General features: G+C 42.1%; 2 protein-coding genes across 4 annotated transcripts in view; both read right to left on the reverse strand.

Annotated features, from left to right (window-relative positions):
- Scg5 (secretogranin V) overlaps positions 1–4,481 on the reverse strand; it is a 46,312-nt gene extending 41,831 nt beyond the window's left edge. For 2 of the 3 annotated variants that reach the window (XM_041678805.1, XM_041678803.1), the window contains exons 1-2: positions 4,306–4,462; positions 2,523–2,755 (exon numbers count right to left, since the gene is read on the reverse strand). In XM_041678805.1, the coding sequence (XP_041534739.1) occupies positions 2,523–2,748 (226 nt within the window). In that variant the 5' untranslated portion in view covers positions 2,749–2,755; positions 4,306–4,462. Of the gene's footprint in view, positions 1–2,522; positions 2,756–4,305 lie in introns of all 3 variants that reach the window. The other variant, XM_041678804.1, reaches the window with a different exon arrangement.
- Positions 4,482–7,517: 3,036 nt separating this feature from the next.
- On the reverse strand, positions 7,518–24,739 carry Arhgap11a (Rho GTPase activating protein 11A). The gene is made up of 12 exons (XM_041678802.1): positions 23,971–24,739; positions 21,212–21,282; positions 19,261–19,357; positions 18,736–18,989; positions 17,847–18,010; positions 17,171–17,317; positions 15,992–16,066; positions 14,874–15,041; positions 12,875–13,001; positions 12,317–12,422; positions 10,213–10,351; positions 7,518–9,910 (listed from the first exon to the last, which is right to left on the reverse strand). Exons 1-12 carry the CDS (start codon positions 24,097–24,099, stop codon positions 8,382–8,384), a joined length of 3,006 nt encoding a protein of 1,001 aa, XP_041534736.1. The 5' UTR covers positions 24,100–24,739; the 3' UTR covers positions 7,518–8,381.
- Between the last annotated feature and the right edge of the window lie 122 nt (positions 24,740–24,861).

Raw genomic sequence — 24,861 nt, forward strand, 5'->3', positions numbered from 1 at the left:
TCATGCTAACTATTCTATACATAGGGCCACTTCCTAGCTGTCTCTACTCTGTCCTCTTGTCTTGATTTTGACCAAGATTCTATATATTTCAAGATGCTCCTACTCGGCTGTTTTTAAGGTACCTGCTGAGAAGTACTTAAGCTAAATAGAAACAAAGAAAATAAATACCTTGTTAGAAGATGACACCCCCAGTAAGTGCTGGAGTTAGCATTTCATCCAGGGAGCTTCTGTAATGGTGTTTACTAATAACAACCACATGAAATAGGTATTGAAATTTACACAAGAATACATGTACTGTATATGTTCTGTATTAAAAATTTGGGGGGGGGAGCACCTTTAACTGATTCTTTCTGAGGCGGCTAGAGAACGGAAGGGGATATTCCACATGGCACGAGTAACTCTCTGAGCACACAATACAGACAGATGGGTGAGCTGAAACAATGATAGGGTCACATGAATCAGAATCAGGCCATCTAACAAAAGCCCTGGATAGACTGGGAACAAGCTCAGGAGTTGCATCAAGTTTCTTTTCTCTCACCATCTTTGGACTATTTCCCGTCAGTTTCACCTCAGCTAGAAAAGGTGGAATTCTAAAATGGCTTCAAGATTCCTATCTGCTGAGCACACAGGAGTCTCTGCCTTTGCACGTGGTAGAGACTGGAGCCAACTTGGCTATCTTCTCAGATAACAAAGGTGTTGGGAAAGCCACTCCAATGGTTCTGTTGCTTTGCCCTTATCAGACTAAAGGGGCTTCCATTTTAATGGTATAAAGAATGTTCTTGTTCCGGATATTGTGCTCGTGGTGAGACAGCACACTGCCCGAGGGTGGCCCCTCAGAGCTGAAAGGGGCCCAGGTGACAGCCATCAAGCAAAAGGGACCTTAGGTTGACAACTGCATGGGAACAAAGTCTGCCTACCGTCCTCATGAGCTGAAAGGCTCCCACGCCAGCTTGGTTGCATTGCTGGTCAACACCTGACTTCACCTTGGTGTGACTCCGACACCTATGCTGTGACTGACCAGGGAGACAAGGAGCGTCTGTTAAATGGCTAGTGCTGCGGTAATTCATTGCAGAGTGGGAGGAACACATCAACAGTCGTCCCTTAGGGAAGAATTGACTTGGCTAGGACACGTCAGTACCTTCGCTATGATGTGTCATTACCTCAATGATGACGGGCACGCATTAACTCCGACTTATTGCAACCCATGCTCCTTCATTCCTCCCTGTGGATTTCCTACGCAAACATTACTTCTGAGAAGCATTTCATTAGAGGATCCCCCCACCCCCGCCACACACACACACACACACACACACACACACACATACACACACCATTCCTGACCAGTCTCCTCTCTTTGTTCCATGGAAGCAGTGTGTATCAGGATACACTGGAGAGACTTTTTGTTGCTTCCCTTCTCCCAGTTAGCCTGGGTCATTTAGGGTAGAGCTGCCCGGAGTCCCGCAACGGCAGACACATAGAGGATAACACGTAATTGCATACTGAATGGATAAAACGAGGCCCTGCATAGACGAGGCTTATGGTAGCAGGAAGGACCCTCTCCATGACAACAGCAGAGTGATAAACCATGCACGTCACGGGTGGAGAAAGGGCAGATACTTACCCTCTCAAAAACAGAGCATTAAACAAACAGGAACAGGTGGCGGTGCCAGGAAGGGTTTAGCGTCTCCGCAAAAGAATAAATGGCAAGGGTTCTCTCTGATGTATTTTGCTACAAGTCATTTGCTACAGTTGAATGCTTCAGATTCAAATTATTTGGGCTAATCTACTCCTGAAATCAAATGTCAACCAAAATACACAGCAATTTCAATGGCTCAGAGTGATGGGCAACAAGACAGACATGGGACCCGTGTATCAACACTATCGGCAGCACTCATGGACCTCTGGAGCAGGCAGCACTGTAAGCTAATCGCAGCCGGGGAAATCATGCCCCGTATATCCGTCAGAAGCAGCACGTGCCAGGTGTAGCTTTTGAGAGACTCCAAAGAGAGAATTCATACTTTTCTCTGACATCCCTTGCCCACTCCCAAGAAGAAGACTCTTTTGATATATAAGTAAACAGCAAACAAGTTTTCAAGTTTTCTAAGAACATGGCCAGGAACTTGGGAAACTGGAAAAACTCCCAAGAGAGGTAGTCTCGCCATCCTCACGGATGTGTTATGTAGGTATCACTGTGCAGAACACGAAGGGAGGGAGGGAGGGCCGGAATAGCCCTCAGAGTGCTTACTTAGGAAGTGGCCCACAGCCCCAGCTTCCCTCCTCAGCTTCTCAGAAAGTTGCAGTCCCACCCCCAATCTTAGCACCTGGGAGGTAAAGACAAGAGAATCAGGAGCTCAAGGTCATCCTTGGTTACAGAGGGAGTACGGTGAGCCTGGTCTACAGGAGACTGCCAAAAACAACCACAGCAACAACAACAAAACAACCCTCGTTGACAAAATAAAAAAAATGGAGATGGTAGCCTCAGAAATCCAACAGAAACATCGTCAGTTAGGAACAGTGCATACCTTCGATGCTCTGGGGCCCAACAAGATTCGTGGCCTGGTGAGCAGGGTATTCCACACGTGGCCTGGCAATGCCCAGCTGCTCCATAACGCCATGGAGCAGTCTCTGGATATCTGTTTCCGAGACCCGATCAGGGGTCCGTGGACTATAAGCCCATGCTGGATTCCAGTTGCACATCAACCAAAACAAAAGACCAGAGAGCAGGACAGAGACCATCCTGGAGGCCATATTTAACCTGCGGAAGAAAAGACCAAGTTTATAACGTGGCCCAAACTGGCACCTGGAATAACAGGACTGCAGCGATAGAATTATGAATCACAAGTTGAGGTTGAAGGAGAACCTTGAAAGGAGAGAGCGATGAAAAATTCCTAGAGGTTTCCTTTTGTGTCAAGTGTCCAAGCCAGGGAGGAAACCACTGTGGGCAAGGAGTAAATAAACCGAAGGTCCGGAGTAAGCAAGTCCCTCTAACTTACTACCTGAGAAGTCTAAGCTGGGCTATGGTTCGCACACTTGTGGTCTGTGATCCTTGCCATCTAAGCCCTTCCAGTTTTGAGAAAAGGAGGGAGGTATTTTAAGTTTCCCCAGTTAAAAGGAAGAAAGGAGTAATGAGAAGGCGTTATGAGATTCAAGCAGAAAACATACACACACACCACGGAAAGTTCTGGAGTAGCGGCAGAGGGTGTTTTAACTCAGCAGACAAGCAACACAATAAGAGCCTGAGAAGTACTGGGCAGCTCAGATCCTGTCCTGCCATGTTGGAGGCAATGTGAAAGACACTTGCTTCCCTGTGCACCATCTAGGTGACCTTGGGCAAGTACCCCAGCCACCTCTTGCGCAGAATGAGAATAGGAACAATCTGTCTTATAGTTATTGTTAAGATAAAGATCAAAATCGCTGGGCGGTGGTGACGCATGCCTTTCTTTAACCCCAGCACTCTGGAGGAAGAGGCAGGTGGATCTCTGTAAATTTGAGGCCAGCCTGGTCTACAAGAGCTAGTGCCAGGACAGGCTCCAAAGCTACAGAGAAACCCTGTCTCGAAAAACAACAACAACAACAACAACAACAACAACAATAACCTCATGTAAAGGAACGTGGACAACGACAGGTACACAGTGAGCCTCCTGCGTTTCTATTCCAATGATGGTTACATCGGTTCACAGGTCTAGAAGCTGAGATCTCCGGAGGCGGCAGGGAGGAGGGGGGAAGAGAGTGAAATGGTGGGGGGCTGGGAATATGTGTGGGTTGTCAACCTGTTCTACATGTTGGTGTCCACGGATATGCCTGCAGAGCAAGGAAACAATATTTACACAACGTCTCTGGAAGCTGCTTGTTTCGAATGGCAGCAGCCAGATAAAGCCTTTTGAGCATTCGCAGTGGTGGTAGGGATGGAAACAGTGGGGGACAAGCCAAGCACGGTTCCTAAAACTGAAATATTCATTTCATTCAATGTCGTTCTTCCCGCAGCTAAAGGCCTTTCCTAGCCTTGCTCCTCAAAGAGCGGAGGACCGCTGTTTTCACCGCACAATCTGGTTGTGATGTAAGGGCCGGATGCAGGCACCGGGCTCCATTATCTCCATCTTTTCTCATAAACTCCGAATGAAGGATGTTTTCTTTAGTGGTCAGCCAACTGATGAACTACCCATTCGCCGCTCTCGGAACGCTCGCCCCCCCCCCCCCCGCCCCTGCCCGCCCCTTATTTATAGCCAACCCCTATAATCCCCGCACCCATCCTTTGTCTGACCCCAGCTCCAAGTTCAAGGATTTCTGGAGGGCATCCTCCCCTACCTCAGGAAGCCAAGTACTCCCGTATTCTGCCAGCTGTCTAGGCTGGCCGGTTCACTGCGGAACTCACCCTAGGGCCTCGGGAGAGCTGGTTGCGATCTGGCCCAAAGCAGGGAGCTGACGAGCTGGACAGCTCCTGCGTCAGCTCCCTCAGCATCCTAGCTCCACCCAGTCTCCGCCCCCAGCAGGTGGAAGAGGCCTCCCCAGAGTTCCGGAAAGGCTCTACAGACGCTTGCATCTCCGGCCCTGGAGCGATTCCTACCCAGGCGTTCTGCGTGCCTCTGACAGAGATTTCTCGAATGCCCCCTTTCTGCATCAAGCCCTACGAGTTCCAGTCTCAAGCAGTCACCTAACTGCAGACCACCGCTAGGTAGCACACCTTAATTTTGCCATCTTCTCGATTTTTAAATCAGCATGCAAACAGGCTTCCTGTTGGCATTTTCATACACCTCTTTTCTGGTATCTTGTTCTCATCTTCTCACTTTAACTTTCCTCTTTCATAGTCCAATCTAGTTTCCTGACCTCACTCACGCAGGCAGGAAGAAAACTTAAAAGACCCAGCTATGAGAGCGTGGTGCGTTGTCTTGAATGTGGCAATAGCAGAATCCAGTTCCTAAGGGTGACAGTGAGGCCTCTACTACACCTTTCTTTAACCGCCCCCTCCCCGCAGGGGACCTGGAGGTTCTGAGAGCTCTAAGCATTGCTTCTAAAGTGCGCAGAGATAAACCGTATTTCCAGAACATGCAGAACTCGCCCAAGCAGACCTGGTGCCAGTGATGGGAGCCAGGGTCTGATGGGATTCCTAAGCCTGAAAGAAACCGAGTAGACGCCACAAGGCCCAGCAAACTACTAGGAATAAGTACTCTAGGGAAACTTCTGGAAAAGTAAGTTCCGTGATGAGGGGAGAATTCAGCTCCTACTGCAGCTAGGAGCATCAAATCCATTAGCATTTTAATGCAATGGATGGAGGCTGGGAGACCGCTTTCTGAGTAAAGTCAGGCATCCTTCCCAATGTTTTTCCTTCCCTGAATGCTTTTTTTTTTCAGTCAACACGACAAATAGTCTGCTGCCTGCAGGCTCAACGCTTATGATGGCATACAGTATTTATTACTAATGAGTACTGTCAATTCTCAAGTTTCCTTCAACATTGTTTAGTTATATTCAATTGAAGACTGGAAAAATGGATTACTGCGCGTTGCTGGCTGTGTAGTTGCTCGGAACATACCAAGAGTGTCTATGCTTCACACTGCATTGTAATTTAGAGACAGGGTCTTTAAGCCTTTATTCTGATGACAAAATGCTGAGGTAAAGGAAAAATATTCCTCTTGGCACATAGCTTTTGACATGATCATTGGCTCTCCTGGTTTGTGAACACCCAGTGAGTCAGGACACCATGGTGGGAGCACACGGAGTCAGGACAGCAGGACACACGCTCAAAAGCACACCCCTAAGAACCTACTTCCTCCTCTAGGTTCTACAGCCCCAAAACAGTGCCACTGGTCAGGGGCCACACTTTCAGCAAGGGCCTGTGGGTACATTTCACATTCAAACTCGAAGACAAGAGTCTCGCCAAGGCCGGTCTCAAATGATCTTCACTTACCTCAGCCTCCAGAGCAGCTGTGATTACAGGCACATGCCAGTACACTTCACTAAAACTGCTATTTTTAAAATTAAACATGAATCATATATATCCTATACCTGATGATTCTCAAAATCATGCATTAAGTTCTCAAGGTCCAAATCAGGAGCAGATGGAGAGAGCACGAGCAAGGAACTCAGGACCGCGAGGGGTGCACCCACACACTGAGACAATGGGGATGTTCTATCAGGAACTCACCAAGGCCAGCTGGCCTGGGTCTGAAAGAGCCTGGGATAAAACCGGACTCCCTGAACATAGTGGACAATGAGGACTACTGAGAACTCAAGAACAATGGCAATGGGTTTTTGATCCTACTGCCCATACTGGCTTTGTGGGAGCCTAGGCAGTTTGGATGTTCACCATACTAGACCTGGATGGAGGTGGGTGGTCCTTGGACTTCCCACAGGGCAGGGAACCCTGATTGCTCTTTGGACTTGATGGGGGGGGGGGGGGGGATGGGAGGCGGTGGCAGAAATCTTTAATAAATAAAGTTCTTAGTGATATAATGTTGTCCAGAACCCTGACTTTAGTTATTAAAACCTCTTCATCTCTTGTAAAGTAACAAATTAGATTTTTATACTTGAAGAAATGGTAATTCCTGGTTACTATAGACATCACTTTTAACTTTGGAAAAGCACAAATGTATACTGTCTAATCATAAAGCCAATGAAATGAGCCAATCTTCATTTTGGATAAAAATAAATACAAAGATGAGGCCATATTTTCAAGCTTTCTTGACTCCCAAATATAAAATGATCTGGCATCTTAAGTGTTGAGGATTTTGTAGATTTTTTTGTTTAAATCAAGACAAGAACTCCATCTCCCGAGTGCTGGCCTCACAGGCACACTCCACGATGCCCTACTCAGGCACTAAAGACACAGCAACGTCATAGAGGGATTCTTAGTACATGCTGAGAGTTTAGTTCAAAATATTTCAAATTTTGAAGCATTTTAGCTTTCTCTTTTAAGGATGCTCAACCAGTAAAGCCAAAGTAAATATTCCAAAATCTGGGCTATTTCTCTTCTAATCAATTTTAGGTAAGGGATCCACAACCTATTCCAGTCTGACCTAAAATGCCTGGCTAGTCTGTTTTGATCAGATAAATACAAAGTTTAGGATTTAGTTTTTATGTAAACCATATACTAGCACTGGGGAAGGATTCCTAAGAAACACAGGAATGTAGAACTGAAAAAGAAGTCTTGGGGCAGAAGAGACCCTCTATGGTAAGAGCATTTGGAGCATTTATTGCTCTTGGTGTGGTTCTCAGCCCTACAGAGAGGACCCAGGTTCAGTTTCCAGAACTACACAACAGTTCACAACCATCCAGGGTATCCAACCCCCTCTCATCTCAGAGAACAGGTACACAAGTGTTATACTTACATGGGTTTACATGAATAGATGCAGCCAAAATACTCACATACATAAAATAAATCTAAAGAATAGCCACACATCCCAGCAAACTTAAGGACTTAACTGAAGTTCCTCCTTCACACACACACACACACACACACACACACACGTGTATGATGCTTTGCATCTAAAATACAACACTCTGAGGCAAGACATTTTCCAGAAGTTATTTTTAATGTGTATGCTAAATAAATAACATTTAAACACAAGGTAAGACTATCAGATATTTATCTAAGTAAAATGTACAGAGGTACATTAACAAATCAAATTCTAAAATCAACCATCTTCATAGGAAAAAAAAACCTTGATTAAAACTTTCAAGCTTAATTATTCCTCCTTAAAAATTTTATTTTCATATTGGATAAAACAGATCAAAATTACCTTCAAAATTGAAATATGCTTAAAATTACTCAATTACTTCAGCATCATAATGTATGAATGCAGCTAGTCATCATTCTGATTTAACCACTGTCCTTAATTCAAAATTCAAGCAAAACTTTGTATACACCTTCAGGAGACACTAATCAAATTCCTCTGCCATGAACAGGAATAAGTGTTAGTGTACTGCTGAGGAAAATCAACTTCTAGGATTTAGGTCAGGACAACAAACATGAATATAATTCAAGACACAAGATTTGCAGGGCTAACCCATTCCCTTAACATAGTAGATTTGAAATGGACAATGTCCTTACTTGGAGGAATAACCAAAAACAGGCACAACTTCCTATCAGACATGCAAAACAAAAATCATGCCCCTTTTAAATAAATCTAGCCAACAATTCCTTTAAGAGTTAATTATAACCTTTGCTTCAAGAAATCACAATAAAGTTCAATCTTCAGTAATAAAGAAAAACAAAGTAGCCTTAGGTGCAAGTACGGAAATACACACTGTTGCTTTGCGGCAGCAAGACTGCTTCAGAGAAAAGCTGCTTACCCAGCATCCATAGCTACACACTTGCACACAACTACCCTGCAGACCATCCCACCAACTGCTAACCTTATTTACAGGGATGACAAGCACTGCATCCGTTACAAGTCTACGGGCTTACTCGTTGGCAGTAGGTGAGTCTTTCCAATAGGATTTTTGGGAGAACCTTTGTACCAGACCCTTTCTTTTTCTGATGGCTTCCTAAGAACTCTGTTTTTTATTCCAGCCGTATTATTTACAAATTTTGATCTATCATGATTAGTGAGATCATCCAAGGGAAACTTAATTTGGCCACCAGATTTGCTCTCCTGTTTACAGAGTCTAGTAGTTCCAAGAGAAGCATGGCCAGGATCTGGATGTCTCTTAATTTTTGAGAAAGATTGAGAAGCTAATTCAACACTTGATTTTGAAATTGCATCATTTGACTCATCACATGACATAGACGTCTGTGCTTCAGGACCTAATTTAGTAGAGGAACCAGAGGAGTATTTTGATGAACTTTCTACACAAGAGGGAAGAGCACCATCACAACTCACTGACTTTACCAGAGGAGAAGCTGCATCGCCAAGGACTGCCAACTTCTGCCTCACAGGTTGCCTGCCATACTCCAACAAAGAATTAATTCTTCTGACAGACTGACGTACAGGAGTACGCTGGAATTTCAGAGGTGACTTCACTTTTGCTCTGTCTGGTTCATTTAGAGAAAGTTTATTAAACCATTGGATGTGATCAGAAACCTTTCCATGCTCCGTCTTTTGCAAAGCTCCAGGAACTGCAGTGTCGCATTTTCTCACCAGTGATCGCTGCTTAGCGAGCCTCTGGGGCTGAGGCTTTGAAAGGACAATCACAGGGCAGGTACTCTGCTCTAAAGAGGAGTGAGCCTCATCTTCCCCAGCAGCGCCACCCGCCTCAGATACCTCCTCCGCTGCCACAGTCTCATTCCCTGCTGACTGAGTATTTAGTTGGTTCCTTGGGGACTGTGGTTCCTTTGTTTGCTCCTCACTGGGGAGTTCTTGCTGGATGAAGTCAGCTTTTGGTACTTCCGAATGGATGTCTTCTTCATGCTCCACCTTCATCTGAGTCGAGTGAAATTCTATACTTGCTTCTCTACTAAGTTGTGGACTTTGATATGAAGAGATCTCTCCTTCTGGAACGCAGTGCTCGCCTTCCCCAGAATGGCGCCCATCATCTCCCTTTGCACCCCTCACAGTCTCATCACTGGCCTCACTTTCCTCCCCCTTGTCGGTTACTGATGACTGCCCCTGATTTATCAGTGTATGAAGATCACTCCCAGACTCGGAAAAGGCTTTCTGAATCTTCAGCAAGGTCTCGGAGGTCAGGTTACTTTCATCCCCACTAAGGGAACTCCCCAGCACACTGCTGTCAGGTTTGCTGTGGATGGGGGAAGGTCTGAGCTCACGTGACACAACTGGTGAGCTTTCAACAGTAATATCGGGTTCCAAAGAAAAGTTTTTCACCTCAGGGTTGCTCATTATTGGAGAAGATCCATCTACACCCATGTCTTGAAAGCTTGAATTACTGGGTTCTGTCCAAGACATCCTGTAATCTGCTCCATCTAGTCCATCTGGAGTCAACAAGTGTTCCTCAGATTTACTCATCTTTTCTGCATCTAAAATAAACCAGGTGATGCTTTTAATACTTTATATCTTACCTAGTTTTGAAATATAATCCAAACATATGACAAGTAAAGGTACTGAGCATTAATTCCAAAACATTTAGGATGTTATAATTTAAGATAGGAATGGCATTCACAAGCACCCGCCAGTTGTTGACAGAAACCACACTGTCACGTCAAATATTTTCACCATCCAAATGAGAACTTTAAACTTCTACAACAAAGTAATATATTTTATCTTAAAGAAACTGATACTAAAATTTTGGATAAAATTCTACAGTATTGTGTAAATGTACCTTTCTTTAGCAATCTTTCATCAATATCTGGGCTAAAAAGCAGACCTGTTTTTACAGATTCAATCCTATTTTTTAGACTTTGTTGATTTGCTAGTCGTCGACCAACATTTTCATATCTATTGATGACAGAACATCCATTCTGTGCAGAAAAGAAAATTTGAAAATGGTTTAGTTAAGCAAATCCAGTTAATCAAAAATATTAAGACCAATTAAGTATTAAAATCAGTAACCAACTTTAAAAGTCTTATATAACAGAAGGACAACTTTGTTAGAAACACAATATTCTTGCCTGCTAGTGAAATGTGTAAACATCAGGTGATATTTTGTGAAATAAAATAAAAACAGCATAACATATTCATTATTACAAAAGCATAAATTCTTGTATTGTTTCTGTGCCAGCATCTGTTGACAAACTGTGGGGAAGCAGGGGGTCGAGTGATAAAAATTTTGCCCTAATAATATTTACATTCGAGGGTGAGATTTAGATCGAAAGAGTACATTAAAACAGATCAACATAATACAAGGTCAAAAGTGATATGGAGAAGGGCAAAGAAGGTAAGAAAGGTAAGGAGGTCATTGCTGGAGAGAGTACAATTTCACATGGATGATAAGAAGATAAAGAGCAGGAGCAAGAAAAGACTTGCATTTCAGGGGAGTTACCAGTGCAGCCTCTCCAGCCAGAGCAAGGCAGGGAGAAAGCACAGTGAGGAGGCGGAGTGCCAGGAACAGAGCTCAGATCATGTGGGGCATTGCAGCTCAGTGTAGGAGGCTGGGCTTTCATTCAGAATAAAAAGTGTCATTGCAGGGTTTAGGGCAGAAGAGCAATTTGATAACTTGCTTTTTTAAAAGGCTGTTTCTTGGGGGCAAGTATTGCAGAAAGGGGAGAAGCAGGTAGGCCCACTAGTAGATTAACTGCAGTTAGCCAGAAAAGAAAATTTAGAGGCAGCTTAGAGCAGAAATGAAGCTGGCTTCTCTGACAGGATGTGGCACATGAGAATACGGGTGAGGACCCAAGAGCGTGCACAGCGTAGCCTACGTTACTGGAAGAGCAAGCTGCATAACTGCAGTGGGTGACAGCAGGGAAAGAGGGCTTGGTTGTAGGGAGAGCTGCAGCAAGGAGCAGTGTATACAACAGGTTTTGCCTAAACAGACATCCAAGGAAGGAATAAGCAGAAATCCAAGCTCAGTGCTCCAATACATGTTTAGCACAATAAAAGACAAACACTTCCCAAATTCAAACCAAACCTGCAAACGAAGACACAGCTTGTTTAGAAGAGTATTGCGATCCGGGGAATTTAATGTGAATGTCTTAAAAAAACAGTGATGCATATTATTACAAAGGAATTTCAAAAGTAATAGGAAAGTAAGCAAAAGAGGAGTAAGGAGTCTGGAGTCAAATGCTGCCCACAGGAGGAGTAGGCCTATTAATTGACAATTCTTGACTGCTTGATTGAAAAAATTGAAAATAGTGGTTTTTTGTTTGTTTGGTTTTTGTTTTGTTTTTTGAGACAGGGTCTCACTATGTATCCCTGACTGACCCAAAATTCACTCTATAGACCAGGCCTTGAACTGACAGAGCTCCACCTGCCTCTGCCTCCTAATCTGGGATTTAAGGTGTGCACCCCACACCTTGATGGGAGCAGTTTTAGTGAAGCTCTGAGATAAAAATGTTGATAAAGAACAGTAGTGCACGGTTCATTAATCTCGAGGAAGGTAAATGTGAGAGAGTACTTTAAGTCTACAATTTCATGTTATTATGATATGTGTTATGCTAACTGATTAATAAAGCCATAACTACTATGATTTTCTTAATTGTGAGCCCAAATGATGGCATTTCCAGAGATTATTACAAGAAGGTTCTGGCCCAGCGAATGAATGAATCCATTAATTACTTACAGCCTTACTGGGAAAGATGGGAGCTGGAGCGAAGGGGACCTGCAGAGACCTGGACTGCACCCCAGTCCCTTTCTGATTCCTTGTGCCTGTTTTCTAGCTGATGTGATGTGAAGGGCTCTACTTGCCCCATCCTCCCCACCAGGATGAACGGACACCAACCAAAGGAATTTCTCTTTTGTGCAGCTTGTTGGGTAAACAAGATACTTACTGAATCTCTGTTTTTCCCCAGGCTAAATTTCAGACGAAGAGATCTTCGGACCTTTTCTTTACGACTGACCTTGGGAGAGAAGCAGCCTGCTTTTCCTGATTCTACCCTGAAGAGTGCAATTTAAAATGTCAGTTGCTGACATAAATATCAGAAATTCTCGCAAGATGAAAATCTAAGTCCAAAGAAATCTCACTGTTAGTAACTAAATGACACTTTCAGATGACTTAAGCTTGAACACACTATGTATAAGAGCGTATCTGCACAGGAGAATGGCTTATCACCCTTACTCTCTTATAAACCAGGGTCGCTAAAACAGACTACTTGTAAAACTAACAAAATCTAAATTAAACAATAAACACAGACTATGATTTTTATCAAGGACAATACATTCAATGTAGTACTTTTGTCTTCTTTCTGATAGTATATGAAGGGCCTATAATTATTAAGAACATAAAGACTGAAAGGATTTAAAAATATGATTAAACTCAGCTTTTGGTAGCATGACAATGCACACACCATTAGCCAGCCAGCGAAAAGACGATGTCTCGGAGAGACTACCTGTAAACCTTTTTGCTTGCAATCCTTTTACTTCGCCTTAGGTCTGTACTGATCAAGTGGTTTCCACTCATGGCGATAGGTGAGAGTGAACTCTGAGAAGACCCTTCTGGGCTGGTATCAAAGTGAACTACAAAAGGAAGACAGGCAATGTAATGTGTCACACATACTTTCTTTTCAAAGTATAATACCACAGCAAGTAGATTTAAGTCTAATTTCTGCCACTCAAGCCGCAACAAGAAACACAATTTCTGGTTAGAGGTTTCAGTTGTTATTAACTGACCAAAAGGGAAAACTATTAATCTCCTATTTAACAATTGCCAATTAAAGGTTAGATTACTAATCTTAAATTAGTTCTGCTTTAAACACTTAATAATAAGGGAAGGATATACCCTACCAAACTTTGAAGAGCAAGCTGTGGAGACAACATAGAATTTGCCTATCATTTACTAAACGGTTTCAGGCTCTGGAAATACAGTTCCTTGATGAACATAAATATTACTGTCGGGGATTATTAGAAGTGAGAAGGGACATATATGAATGGAAATATAAAATTGTTAAATATAAATGGAAACTTAAAAAAATTAAACTCTTGAAAATTTTTGAATGTGAAAATTCAGGATATGATTGCCAGTCAAACATTTACCAAACAAGTACAGTACAAACAGAAGTACATACACTTGACTCATGTCCTATGCATATGCAGTAAACTCCCAACAAACACAGACTGTCAATTCATTAGTTATTGATAAAAAATCCACAAGAGTCCAAAGAGGTATTTGTGGGCTTATTTAGTCATGAAATATGACTTCTGCATGCATTAGGCTAGGAACATTTTAGAGGTCAATTTAACATACCCAATGTGACTTAGTTATCTTGGAAATGTATGTGGTCACAAGAAGTAGTCAGAACAGGCAGAACAGTCAGAACAGGCAGAATGCTGGATGTTTCATGAAGAAAACACACTGGTGATTCACACTCAAACTCAGTTCAAAACAACACAAGAGTATTTCCACTTCAGGGAGCAGCTAACAGAAAGACTACAATTCCCAATGTCCACTGGGAAGTTTTCCAAACTGGAGAGGATTTTAAATACCACACAGTATGAGGTTTCTTTAAGTCTCCAACCTCTGATGACTGAAGGCACCACAGACGTAGTCATCGGCCTTCCTGCTATCTAATGTAGTAAGCCCTGAACAACCTGTGAGGGTTTTCCTTCCGGAAAAGCATGACTTGCTATTCTGTTCAATTTAAGCAGAGTATCAACCTTCAAAAGAAACAAAACCAAAAGACTTTTGGGAAGAACTCATAAGTCAGCTCTTGTGCTCAAAATGAGACATTCAATAGTGCCTGAAACAAACAATTATTATAAACTAAGAGACTCAGATTTTGATTAAATATGAATTTGAGATAGGGGACCCATGGGTTTTGGGTTTCATCCCTAGGTTTTGTTTCATTTCACTTTTGGTTGATGATAAAGTTAACGTAAGTCAATTTATTTTCTGGTTGTGCTTAGTATAAACTAAGACTAAAACTGTGGCAACAAAAACGTATACTCAATAGCTAATGGTATTTTGAATGCTATTGAAATAAAGAAACGACAAACGTCTGAAACTATATGCTGATTGCCTTGCCCCAAGTTTTAAGGTTTTTGTAAATTTACTTGAATAACACTAAAGACTTTGAGAAACTTGTGGCTTTAGCTCATCTGACGATAACACTTGGATTCAGAGGAAACAGGACCCAGCATGCCCAGTCACACAAAACCTGAGCGCCCGTGCCACCCAGACGCCAAACTGCTCCGCTATTTACCATAAAACAAAAACATTTCATTTTTATTAAATTAGTGGGTTTTTAAAATAAGAGTAGATCTTATAAAATACAGAAATTTGGAAAAATCTAACTTTTGGCTCTTGTGCATGGTATTAGTCTAAGTAGTTATTTACTGAGAAGAGGCCCTCATGTTAATGTACAACCCAATGATAAAGATTCTCTTCGCTACCTGACACTGGAGTAGAATTGCTGCTGAAGAGGTGACTTGGCAGCAGCTCAAAGTTCAAGTTGTGTCTGATGGACTTCCTTTTCTTACTTGAGAAGGCATGCGAAGACTCTCCCGGCAGTTTACGCTTAACACTTGGTGTGAGAATCAATGGTGATACAGAGGCCTGGGCTGAAAACCACACAGAAACAACTTCTCCATACAGATGGTAACATACAAAAGCTTTAATTTCTTTTTTTTTTTTTCTCGAGACAGGGTTTCTCTGTGGGATTAAAGGCGTGCGCCACCACCGCCCAAGGCTTTAATTTCTTGTAAGTGCTATTACTTAGAAGTTAACAAAAAAATGTGAGGTCCATTTCCATGATCCAATATTACTTAACTAAATTAACATTCTGTAATTATTTAAAATAAAAAGAGTTACAAAGATTCTTTTTTCCTTTATTGTTTGAGATGGTATTTTCTTACTATGTAGCCCAGACAGAACTTGAACATGAGATTCTTCTGCCTTGCTCTCCCAAGTGCTGGGGTTTGGAACAGAATCAAGCATATTGGGCTTAGCGGGCTCTTACAAAGCAGTAGTAGTAACTTAAACTAAATAGAGCAATGGGCAGATATAGTACAGAGGAAAGAATATCAATACAGGGAAGAAAACTATAGTCAAGATAAAGAGATAACTAACTCTGCTATTTGTTTCTCATAAGTGAGCATTAAATCATTTCACTGAAAAACAAAACATCAAGTTCTCTATATTTGCCGAATACATTTACCAGCAAGCAAATACAGAAGGTGTAATTTTCTTATTCTGACACAAAGTGAAATTGAGCCATTTTTAAATGTTCTAAGTTATAAGCAACTGAAAATCATAATTAGACTTATTTTAAAAATGACAACAAATAAAGAAATCATAACCTTAGAGTTTTGAGTTTGTCACATTCAATGTAACTAGTAATAACTATACACAGTACAAGACTTTTAAGGAAATTAGCACTGAGATTTGATTATTAAATTAAGCAATTATAAATATTTTTACATGGCACTAAAAACATTTTCATGTTTTTATATGTTTAATTTCATATAAATTAAAATTTCATGTTTAATATGTTTATATAACAAATACCTACCAGTTCTATCTTGCTGAGGTGTAAGAGAGGGTGTTCTGGTAGACTTAAGTTTATTTAGGGCTCCGTTAACAAAATCTGAAATGCAAGACATATATAGTCACATAAGCAATTAATGTAAAATAATCAGCCTTGGACCAATAGAAAAGATAACCCAGGTCTTAAGAAATATTTACATTTGTGGCAGGAAGTTTTATAGATAGAACTGTGTTCTAGAACTCAAAAGAAGAAAGCAAGCAATCTACCCTACAGATTTCAGAACCCAACTCTCATGTACAGACTGGCCTTTAGAACTGCGATTTCTAAGCCATTCAGTTTGCGTCCTTTGAAACTGTGTTCTGCTGAAACACAGCCGCCTTATGAAAATAACAGGGAAGTAATAAAATGAACCTACAAATACAGTTAACAGGGAAGGGGCAGCCTCCAGTCAGCACCTGGGGCAGGTAAGAAAAAATCCACAAATGTGACGAGGGACAGACTTTTCTATCTGAGGCCTAAATCAGCTTTCTGATGGTAACACAACTAGTTCTTCAAAGATCTGATACCTATATTGTTGCCATACCCTCTCACCATCCTCTCCACCTCCGGTGACAGTTCTTCAAATTAGATAAATTCACAACATACTTCAATCACGTCATACCTCTAGTTATAACCCTCAACATTTAGCCAACCAGGTCCTGGACGGTTCCAGTCTGTCTTTGGCCTGGCTTCTAGTTCCACATCATACATTAAATATACACAGTGAACACATCACTCAGAGCACACCGATACAAGGATAGACTTGTATCTATTCTACATTTCTCAACTAATACAGAATCTAAGTTTCCTGCTCTTTCACTCAATTTCTCTGTATTCTACCCATCCTTCAAGACCCACAATTGAGGGCTGAGGATGTAGTTCAAAGGCTTAGTGCTTGCCTAACCTGTTTGAGACCCTAGTTCAATTCTCACAATAAATAAAAATAAGGCTTAGTTTGAGCTCCTCTTTGATGAAACCGTGGTGATAACAGTCCAGGTAATCTTCTGTTAAATATCAGATTGTATTATCACTTGAACTTCTAATATGCCCATGTTTTATTTCTCTAACTAGGCATCCAACAGACACATACCACAGCTGACCATGATGTTGGTATTTTAGATATAGTCTCAGTACCACCCTAAAATGAGACATAACATCGATTACCTCCAACACTTTGTCTTCTTTTTCTCTTACATTCACCAGGAGTTTCATATTCTCCTTCTTCAAAGGCTTCCAGGGATGGGGTAGTACAGAGACCATCAATACCTAACATGGCTGGTATCTTTTCCAGGATAAAATCTGGCACACGTCCTAAATCAAAATGTTCATAATATAATTATTCCTTCCTTCCTTCTCTATCCCAAAGTAATAATATAGTCCCTTTCTAACAGTTGCCTTCAGCTGGAAGCCAGGATCACCCTCATTGAAATAAATTCTACTACTTTGTTGAGAGAGATCCCATTGTTTGTTCTTCCCGACCACCTGGCTAGCTTAACCCCCGAATAATCACACAGAAACTATATTCATTTAAACACTGCCTAGTCCATTAGTTCTAGCCTCTTATTGGCTAATTCTTATATCTTGATTCAACTTCTATTAAATCTGTTTATCATCATGTGACTGTTGCTTACCGGCAAGATTCTAACCTATGTCCATCTCAGGCAGGAGATTCTTGGCGTCTGCCACTCTGCCCTTCTTTCCAGCATTCAGTTCTGTCTACTCTGCCTACCTAAGCTTTGCCCTATCAAAAGGCCAAGGCAATTTCTTTATTCAACCAATGAAAGCAACACAGACAGAAGGACCTCCTACACCACTACTTGACAATGAAACTACCTCTTACCAATATCCGATGCACAATCAATAAGAGTCTGCACTACTGCTGCCTGCAAGCGTAGCTTTTTCTCTGTGTTAGCAGACATTTTCTCATGGCCTTCACTTGTCTGAAGAAGATTCGGTGCAAATATCACTGCAAGATTGCTGCTATCCATTTTATTCTCACTTGCCCTAATAATGAAAGGCTTTATTAAATGGTAGAAAAGGAAGAACTACAGGAAGTTGAAATAACAAATTGAGGACATTTTCTTTACCTGTTAACTATAAGTAAAACAGCCCTCATCTATCCACCCACCTAAGTGGCCTGAAGAAGGAAGAACAAAGGAAAGACAGGAGCACTAAGACTATCACTTAAATAAATAGTCTGTCTACAATGCAGAGGGCCTGCCTGAGTTCCAGCCTTAGCACCACAAATAAAAGAACAGAAGAACCCAAAATATACAGTCCCATAGATTTAAATATAAGTGATACTACCAGTTCCCACTGTTCTTTCACACAGATTAAGTTTGTTTATCTGCATTTTAGAGCCACATATAGAAAATGAAGCATTAGAAGGCAGCTTCAATTATAAACAAAACAAGTAGGTTCACTGACAGTAGGAAGAGGAAAATGAAGAAACACAGACAAATGCTTTAAAAACAAAACAACCAGAATCCATCCAGTGGACAATGAGTCTTGTAAATACCAATAAACCCCCAAGGCAACCCTAATCAAGACTCTAATGACACAAAGTATTAAATCAGTTGGTATACTATTTCTTAAATTACACAGGGCATATTTCCTATAGTAAATACTCATTAAATTTTTTTTCATTCCAAATTAAATTTATTAACTACTAGGAACATCTTTAGGTAGCTGAGAAATTAAATTCATTAAGGCTTTTAGTTATCACTTACCTAAGAGAAACATTCTTAAGAAAGTTAAAGAAGTATCTTAATACATCAACTGTAGGCTCTGCCACCAGACATGACAACAACAATGTGGCTTTATTCTTTTCCTCCGCCCGTAACTGTTGCGCTTTGAACAGTGCTTCATGAAGATCAGTCGGTAGGACAGGCTCTGGCAGCTCCCTGAAGAACTGCTTAAGCAGACCTGCAACATCACAGGGAAGTGCAGAAGACAGGCAGGCTTCACCATGGTCCAGTTTACTCTGCAAAGACACAGGAATCTTGAGCACTCTAGAAACTTAAATACGGTAGTGGTCATCATATCTAATTAAAAGGGTTCTCTTAACTCTTGTTTAAAACACTAGTCCTTTCTAAAAGGCTAAAAGTAACAACACTGGGTTTTCTTATTGTATAATATTTTATAATGAAGAGCACAAATTTGAAAGCATGCTAAATTTTGAGAAAAATATTTCAACTATAAAAATCAAATCAGAAACAGTACTAATGAAAAAGTATAGTTCAAAATATGCTTACCTTTAGTGCCTTCAGACGAATAACAGACCCTGACTTCCTAAATAGCCCTTCTGTATGAATATGCTCTTCTAAAGATGTGCATGCATCAACAAGAAAGCTGAAAGAGAAATCATGTTCTTTCAAGGGTCTAGACACACAATACCTTCATTCTATTGCCAAAATACATAAGCAGGCAGGCATATGCCTTTTCAGCTCCAATGTCAAAACTCCACTTGATCTTGTAACAAAATGTTTACTTGTTCTCCTTGCTACCTAACTTTTCCTCTAAGGTCTATAACTTCACACAGGGCAACCTCAACATGTGCCATATCCAGCAAGGCTCCAGGGAAAGAACTGACAAGGGTGGCAAAAGAATGAAGAAGACAGCTACAAAGAGCTGGGGTCAGGTGGACTAGCCCCCTCCTCAAGCTCAGTGTTCGCTATACAGACTTGAACAGGGAGGTGAGGTATTGCACACTACTGAACAAGCAGGCAGGGCTAGTACATACAGAAAAACAAAGAAGCAGAGTTTACGGTATACAGCTGATCAAGGAGACAAGTCTAGCTAATCTTCATAGGGTAGTCTTCATTCCAGGTAGGGTGAAGGGCTATGGAGGCCATTTTCTAAACTCACTGTCACACCTGTCCTCAGTCCCCCAAAGAAGGCTCTGTCATCTTCTTCTGAGCCTCACCCTAAGAAAGGCTTTTCCAGTCCTCCATGGGGTCCTTGACATGACTATGGCCATGTGAGCAGCACATACTCAATAGGAATTCACACACTGGGTTTTCTGTTGACACAAATGTCTACACATAGCAAGTCTACATTCTTTTCTGCCTCTCTTCATAACACAACATAACTTGCCTTGTTTATCACATCCCTATCTCTCCCTAGCCCTCGACTGGACACATTCATCCTCACGACTTCAAACAGCTTCCACCAAGGACACCAATAACCTTTGTCTCACCAAATCGACTGTCAATCCATTGTCTCCTCATATTGCTTGGCTCATCGACACATCTGACCGCTCGTCTGTTCTAAAATGTCCTTTTTGCCACCCCTCTGGTCTTTTGATATCTCCCTAAACTGTTCTTTCTCAGGGTTTTTATGTTCTTCCTCTTCTACTTGGTGTCTACATGTGTTCAAAGACATTTACGAAGACAAAGTTTCATGTAGCCCAGACTGGTCTCACAGTTGCTATGTGGCCAGGGTGACTTCCACTCTCCATTGGCAAAGTGCTGGGATTCAAGTATTCACCAGCTGCCTGCCTGGTCTTCTCTATTGGCTGTCTCTCCGTGGGTGGTGACCTGGCACAGCATGCATAGCTTTACATAGCTAATCCTACATCCCCCAAACAACATCAAGTTCTTCTCAGTCTAACATTTTTTCCTTGGAAAAGTAGAATCCTCTGTCCTTATAATCATTCTTATATTAAGGGGTGAAGGTTCAGTTTTACCTATGAACTGATCTCAACCAATGTTAACATTAGATTCAACAGCTGGCATCAAAAAACTAGAAAGTATGCCAGCCACAAGCAGTGATAGAGCTGAGTGCCTGAATGTCAGCCCTAGAACAGGGTAAATGACAGCTGCTTGTGCTTACTTACAGGGAGTCCAGAGATAACAGCAAAGTCTCTGTCATTACTCCTGGATCTATGACTCTGAAACTGTTATAGCAGCAACTGCATGACGTGTGTGTGTGTGCCCCAGCACCCATGCTGGAGTCAGAGACAATTCTGTAAAGCCAGGTTCTCTCCCTCCACCTCTATACATGGGTTTGGCACCACCTTATGGTCCTTTACCCACTAAATCATCTTATTAGCCCGATGTTTTTATTTTTTATAACAAGTAATGATCAGAAATGAAATAATGTGGTTTTAAGCAAATGCATACATCATCCAACTATTTTTGAAACCTTTGAAACTATTTTTAAGACCTGTTTGAAATATTCTCTTCATTTTTGAAGACTGCTTACCTTGGAATGTGTCCATATTCTGGAACAACTGAATGAGGCAATGAGTTAAAAGGAACTCCAAATATCTTACCCTAAAATGACAAACTCAGTTACTCAACATAGTATTTATTAGGCACTAAATAAAATCTTTAACATTAGCCAAAAATCTTAGGAAATGAAAAATTTATTTCCTAAATGAAATAAAATGAAAACATTATCAGAAATAACTCTAAGCTATCAATCAATGCAAAACAATTATTTGAAGTACATTTAATGTCCTACAAACATTAAGCTAGATGTTTTGAGTAGAAAGACACCAAGATAAAACCACTCACTGCCTTCAAATAACCTTGTTCATTCAGCCAGTCTTTGACCTTGTTACGGGTAACCGATACAATTAGTACTTAATTCTTAGCCCAAATTTACTCCAAATATTAGCACCCTAATTCCTATGCTCTACATTTCTTTAAAGACCTCGTTTATACTTTTCTCTAGTCATCTAACTCCCATAAAAGACTAAGTCAGGTGGTAAGTAAAACAGTAACTCCTAAATTCTTGTCACCTTTGAGTGCTTCTAAAATGTATTTGATGTGGGTATTTTTAGACCTTGTAACTTTTTCACACTGTACAGCAGAATGCAAATATTGAAGACAATTTCCAGTTAGCTACCTTGAGACCCACTTTTAAAGAATATACATTCAGTTTACAACACCAAAGATCCTAAAAGTACATTTGTGTTTTAGGCGTTTTTGTTTTTGTTTTGCCATTATCTTCCTACTTCTTCCTACAAGACCACAAACTTCCTAAAAATGAGTCACTGAGTACTTGATTGAAAGTTAAGCCTGGGCGGGTGGTGGTGGCGGCGGCGCACGCCTTTAATCCCAGCACTCGCGAGGCAGAGGCAGGCGGATCTCTGTGAGTTCGAGGCCAGCCTGGTCTACAAGAGCTAGTGCCAGGACAGGCTCCAAAGCTACAGAGAAACCCTGTCTCGAAAAACAAAACAAAACAAAACAAAAAAAAGAAAGTTAAGCCTGTGTATGTCTGCATTCTAAACACTAAATCAGTGCACCCCATCTCGTACTGATTCAGCTCAGATGTACCTGCTCTCAATAACTGCTAAGTACTTCTGATTGAGATCACTCTGATTGAATAATTAATGATTCAACACAGTAATGAAATTTTACTAGTCCTGGTTCTACCACTTGGCTGGTTCTGACAAATATTCAAGCAAAAAAAGAAGACCCAATCAAGTACAGTTAGAACTTAGGTTCCCACTAGCAAGACCGTCACTTTTCAAACCCTGGCTTTTCTAGTTTTCAGCTATTCAATCATTATTGAGTAACTATAACATTCGCTGTCTCTTATTTCTGAACCTGAATCTTATGTCATCGTGTCATAAATAGAACTGTATCCCATCAGAATATGTTATAGCATTCATAGCTGAATTTATACTGCACAACCGCTAATTAGAACATGGATAACTGTCATAGCTGAATAGGTGGCAGGTGACAGGTACTGTGCTAGACTTACTTACAGAACTTAGCAGGATCACCATTTTACAGAATAAGGAACTGAAGCTTAATGAGAACAAACAAGACCAGCAGCCCACAATCATAGTTAGCTGTAAAGTCGGGCCTGGCTCTACAGGCAAGTGTTAGGATTTGTTAGTTGAGGAATGAAAGAAACAAAAGCAAATACCTGTACTGAAGGTTATGAGAAGACAGTTTTACCAAACAAGAAGTAACCACTGTAGAGCCGGGTGGAGGGGGCACACCTTTAATCCCAGCACTTGAGAGGCACAGGCAGGCGAATCTGTGTGAGTTCAAGGCTAGCCTGGTCTACAAGAGCTAGTTCTTCCAGGACAGCTAGGACTGTTACACAGGGAAACTCTGTGTCCCCGAAAAACAAAAAACAAACAAACAAAAAAGAATCACTGTAATTTTTAACCACAGGTTAAGTGGGTGTGGTGACAAACCTCTCTAATCCCAACACTAGAGAGGTGGAAGAGCTCCAGGCAGCCTAGGCTAGTGAGTTCAAAGTCAACCTGGGCTACAAAATACTCCTTATCAAACAACACAATTATGCAAATTAATTTTATTAGCTTTTGCGTTCAAATACTACAAAGTACTAATAAATTACCCACATACTTTTAAAATGATTTATATTCAGTTCTTAATTGATTTCTTGTCTTGATTTCTCAATAAAGATTAAAATCTCATCCCAAATACTCACTACTAAATTTAAAAAAAGATAGAAAGAAAATGGCCCAGTGAGATGGTTTGATGAGTAGAGTAGTTGCTGCTAAGCCTAGCACCTGAATTTGATCCCCAAGGGCCACATAACCTTAATAGGAGAGAACTAATTCTGACCCCCAGATGCATGCCCGTGGCATGAGTGGGCCTGGGTACACAAAAAGGAACTGAAGGGAGGGATCATGAAACTTTAGAAGTATGATCTCAGTGATATTATTAAATAAAAAAAAAACCTTCAACTCACTCTCGATGCTTAATTTGCTTATTAAAAAACACAAAACCCGGATTTGTTTCAGTCTAGCTAACTAGACTGATGTTGGCAGCTAACGCTTACATGTACTGCTAAGGAGACCAGAAAGTGTGCAACAGCGAGAAAATAATGCAATTTTCAACGCCGAAAAGTCTCTGAAAAAAAGAGAAAAACACAGACAAACGACCACACAAGGTTGAATTTGACACTTCTAACCACCTGTCTTTCCTGACCAACATAACCGACGTGTGTCCCCATCCCTACAAGTTTCCACTTACCCTTATTTCCGTGACGGCAGTTTCCCGTCTCTTGCGATCACACTGCCCGCGGCCAACCTTGACCTTAATGCCGTAGACAGCCCGCAGCTGCTGCAGCAGGGCCAATCTGACCAACCTCCGATCCCACATCCCGAACACGTCTCCCACTCTCCGAGGCCGACTCTGGGTCCTGACTTTCGTTTGCCACCAAGTCTTCCAATTCCCAAACACCTTCAGGCTTGCGCCCCGCTCCGCTGCCCTTCGGCCACCTCTGGCACTCTTCCGGCCCCAGGCCCTGGCCACTTCCACGGCTTCCCTTCGACCCTCGATCCACGTCCACAGACCTTCTTCTCTCCGGACACACTTCACTCTCGTTTCACTTCCACCGACCTTCTCTCCGGGACCCTCGGCCCTGTCAGCCACTCACACAACCCTCCCTTCTCCCTTCGACCCTTCCGTTTCCTGAGACCGGCGCCTGCTGCGAGCTCCTCACGCTTCGGGACGCTGCCACCTCTCCTCTCCCACGCACGATGGCCTTGGTCGCTCAGATCGTCACCTCGTTCCTCCAGCCGGGCCAGCCGGCTGCTCGGGGGATCTCCCTACCCAGTCCCGGTCCCCGCCCGGGCTGGTCCCCGCCGTCACCCCGTGTCACACGCTGCCCGTCCCCTAGCCCATCAGCCTGCATGCGGCCCCCGCCTGCAAAAGCTCAGCGGCTCGGTGCAAATGCCTCCGCCCCACCTTCTCTGCACACATCGGGCCCGCGGCACCTGGGCAGCCGCAGCCAGGCTCAAACGCCAGCGCCAAAGAGCGCTCCGCAGCTGATTGGCCCGCTCCTGTTTTCAAAATGAGGACCTGTCGGGGTGGCCAGGAGCTGCCTGTCTGGAAGGTTCCTGCGCAACGTGCGTGGTGCGC

This window comes from Microtus oregoni, unplaced genomic scaffold (genome assembly GCF_018167655.1).
Source record: "Microtus oregoni isolate MIOR12 unplaced genomic scaffold, Mior012 000031F_ref0000149, whole genome shotgun sequence".
NCBI classification, from domain to species: domain Eukaryota; kingdom Metazoa; phylum Chordata; class Mammalia; order Rodentia; family Cricetidae; genus Microtus; species Microtus oregoni.

What these genes read in the sequence shown, in the direction of transcription:
- Arhgap11a (XM_041678802.1), bottom strand. Translation starts at nt 24,099, where the DNA reads ATGTGGGATCGGAGGTTGGTCAGATTGGCCCTGCTGCAGCAGCTGCGG. An exon ending in GCAAGCAAAAAGGTTTACAG is followed by an intron (nt 12,423 to 12,874) that starts GTAGTCTCTCCG and finishes TGCACTCTTCAG; the next exon opens with GGTAGAATCAGGAAAAGCAG. An exon ending in TGGGGAAAAACAGAGATTCA is followed by an intron (nt 10,352 to 12,316) that starts GTAAGTATCTTG and finishes TTTTCTGCACAG; the next exon opens with AATGGATGTTCTGTCATCAA.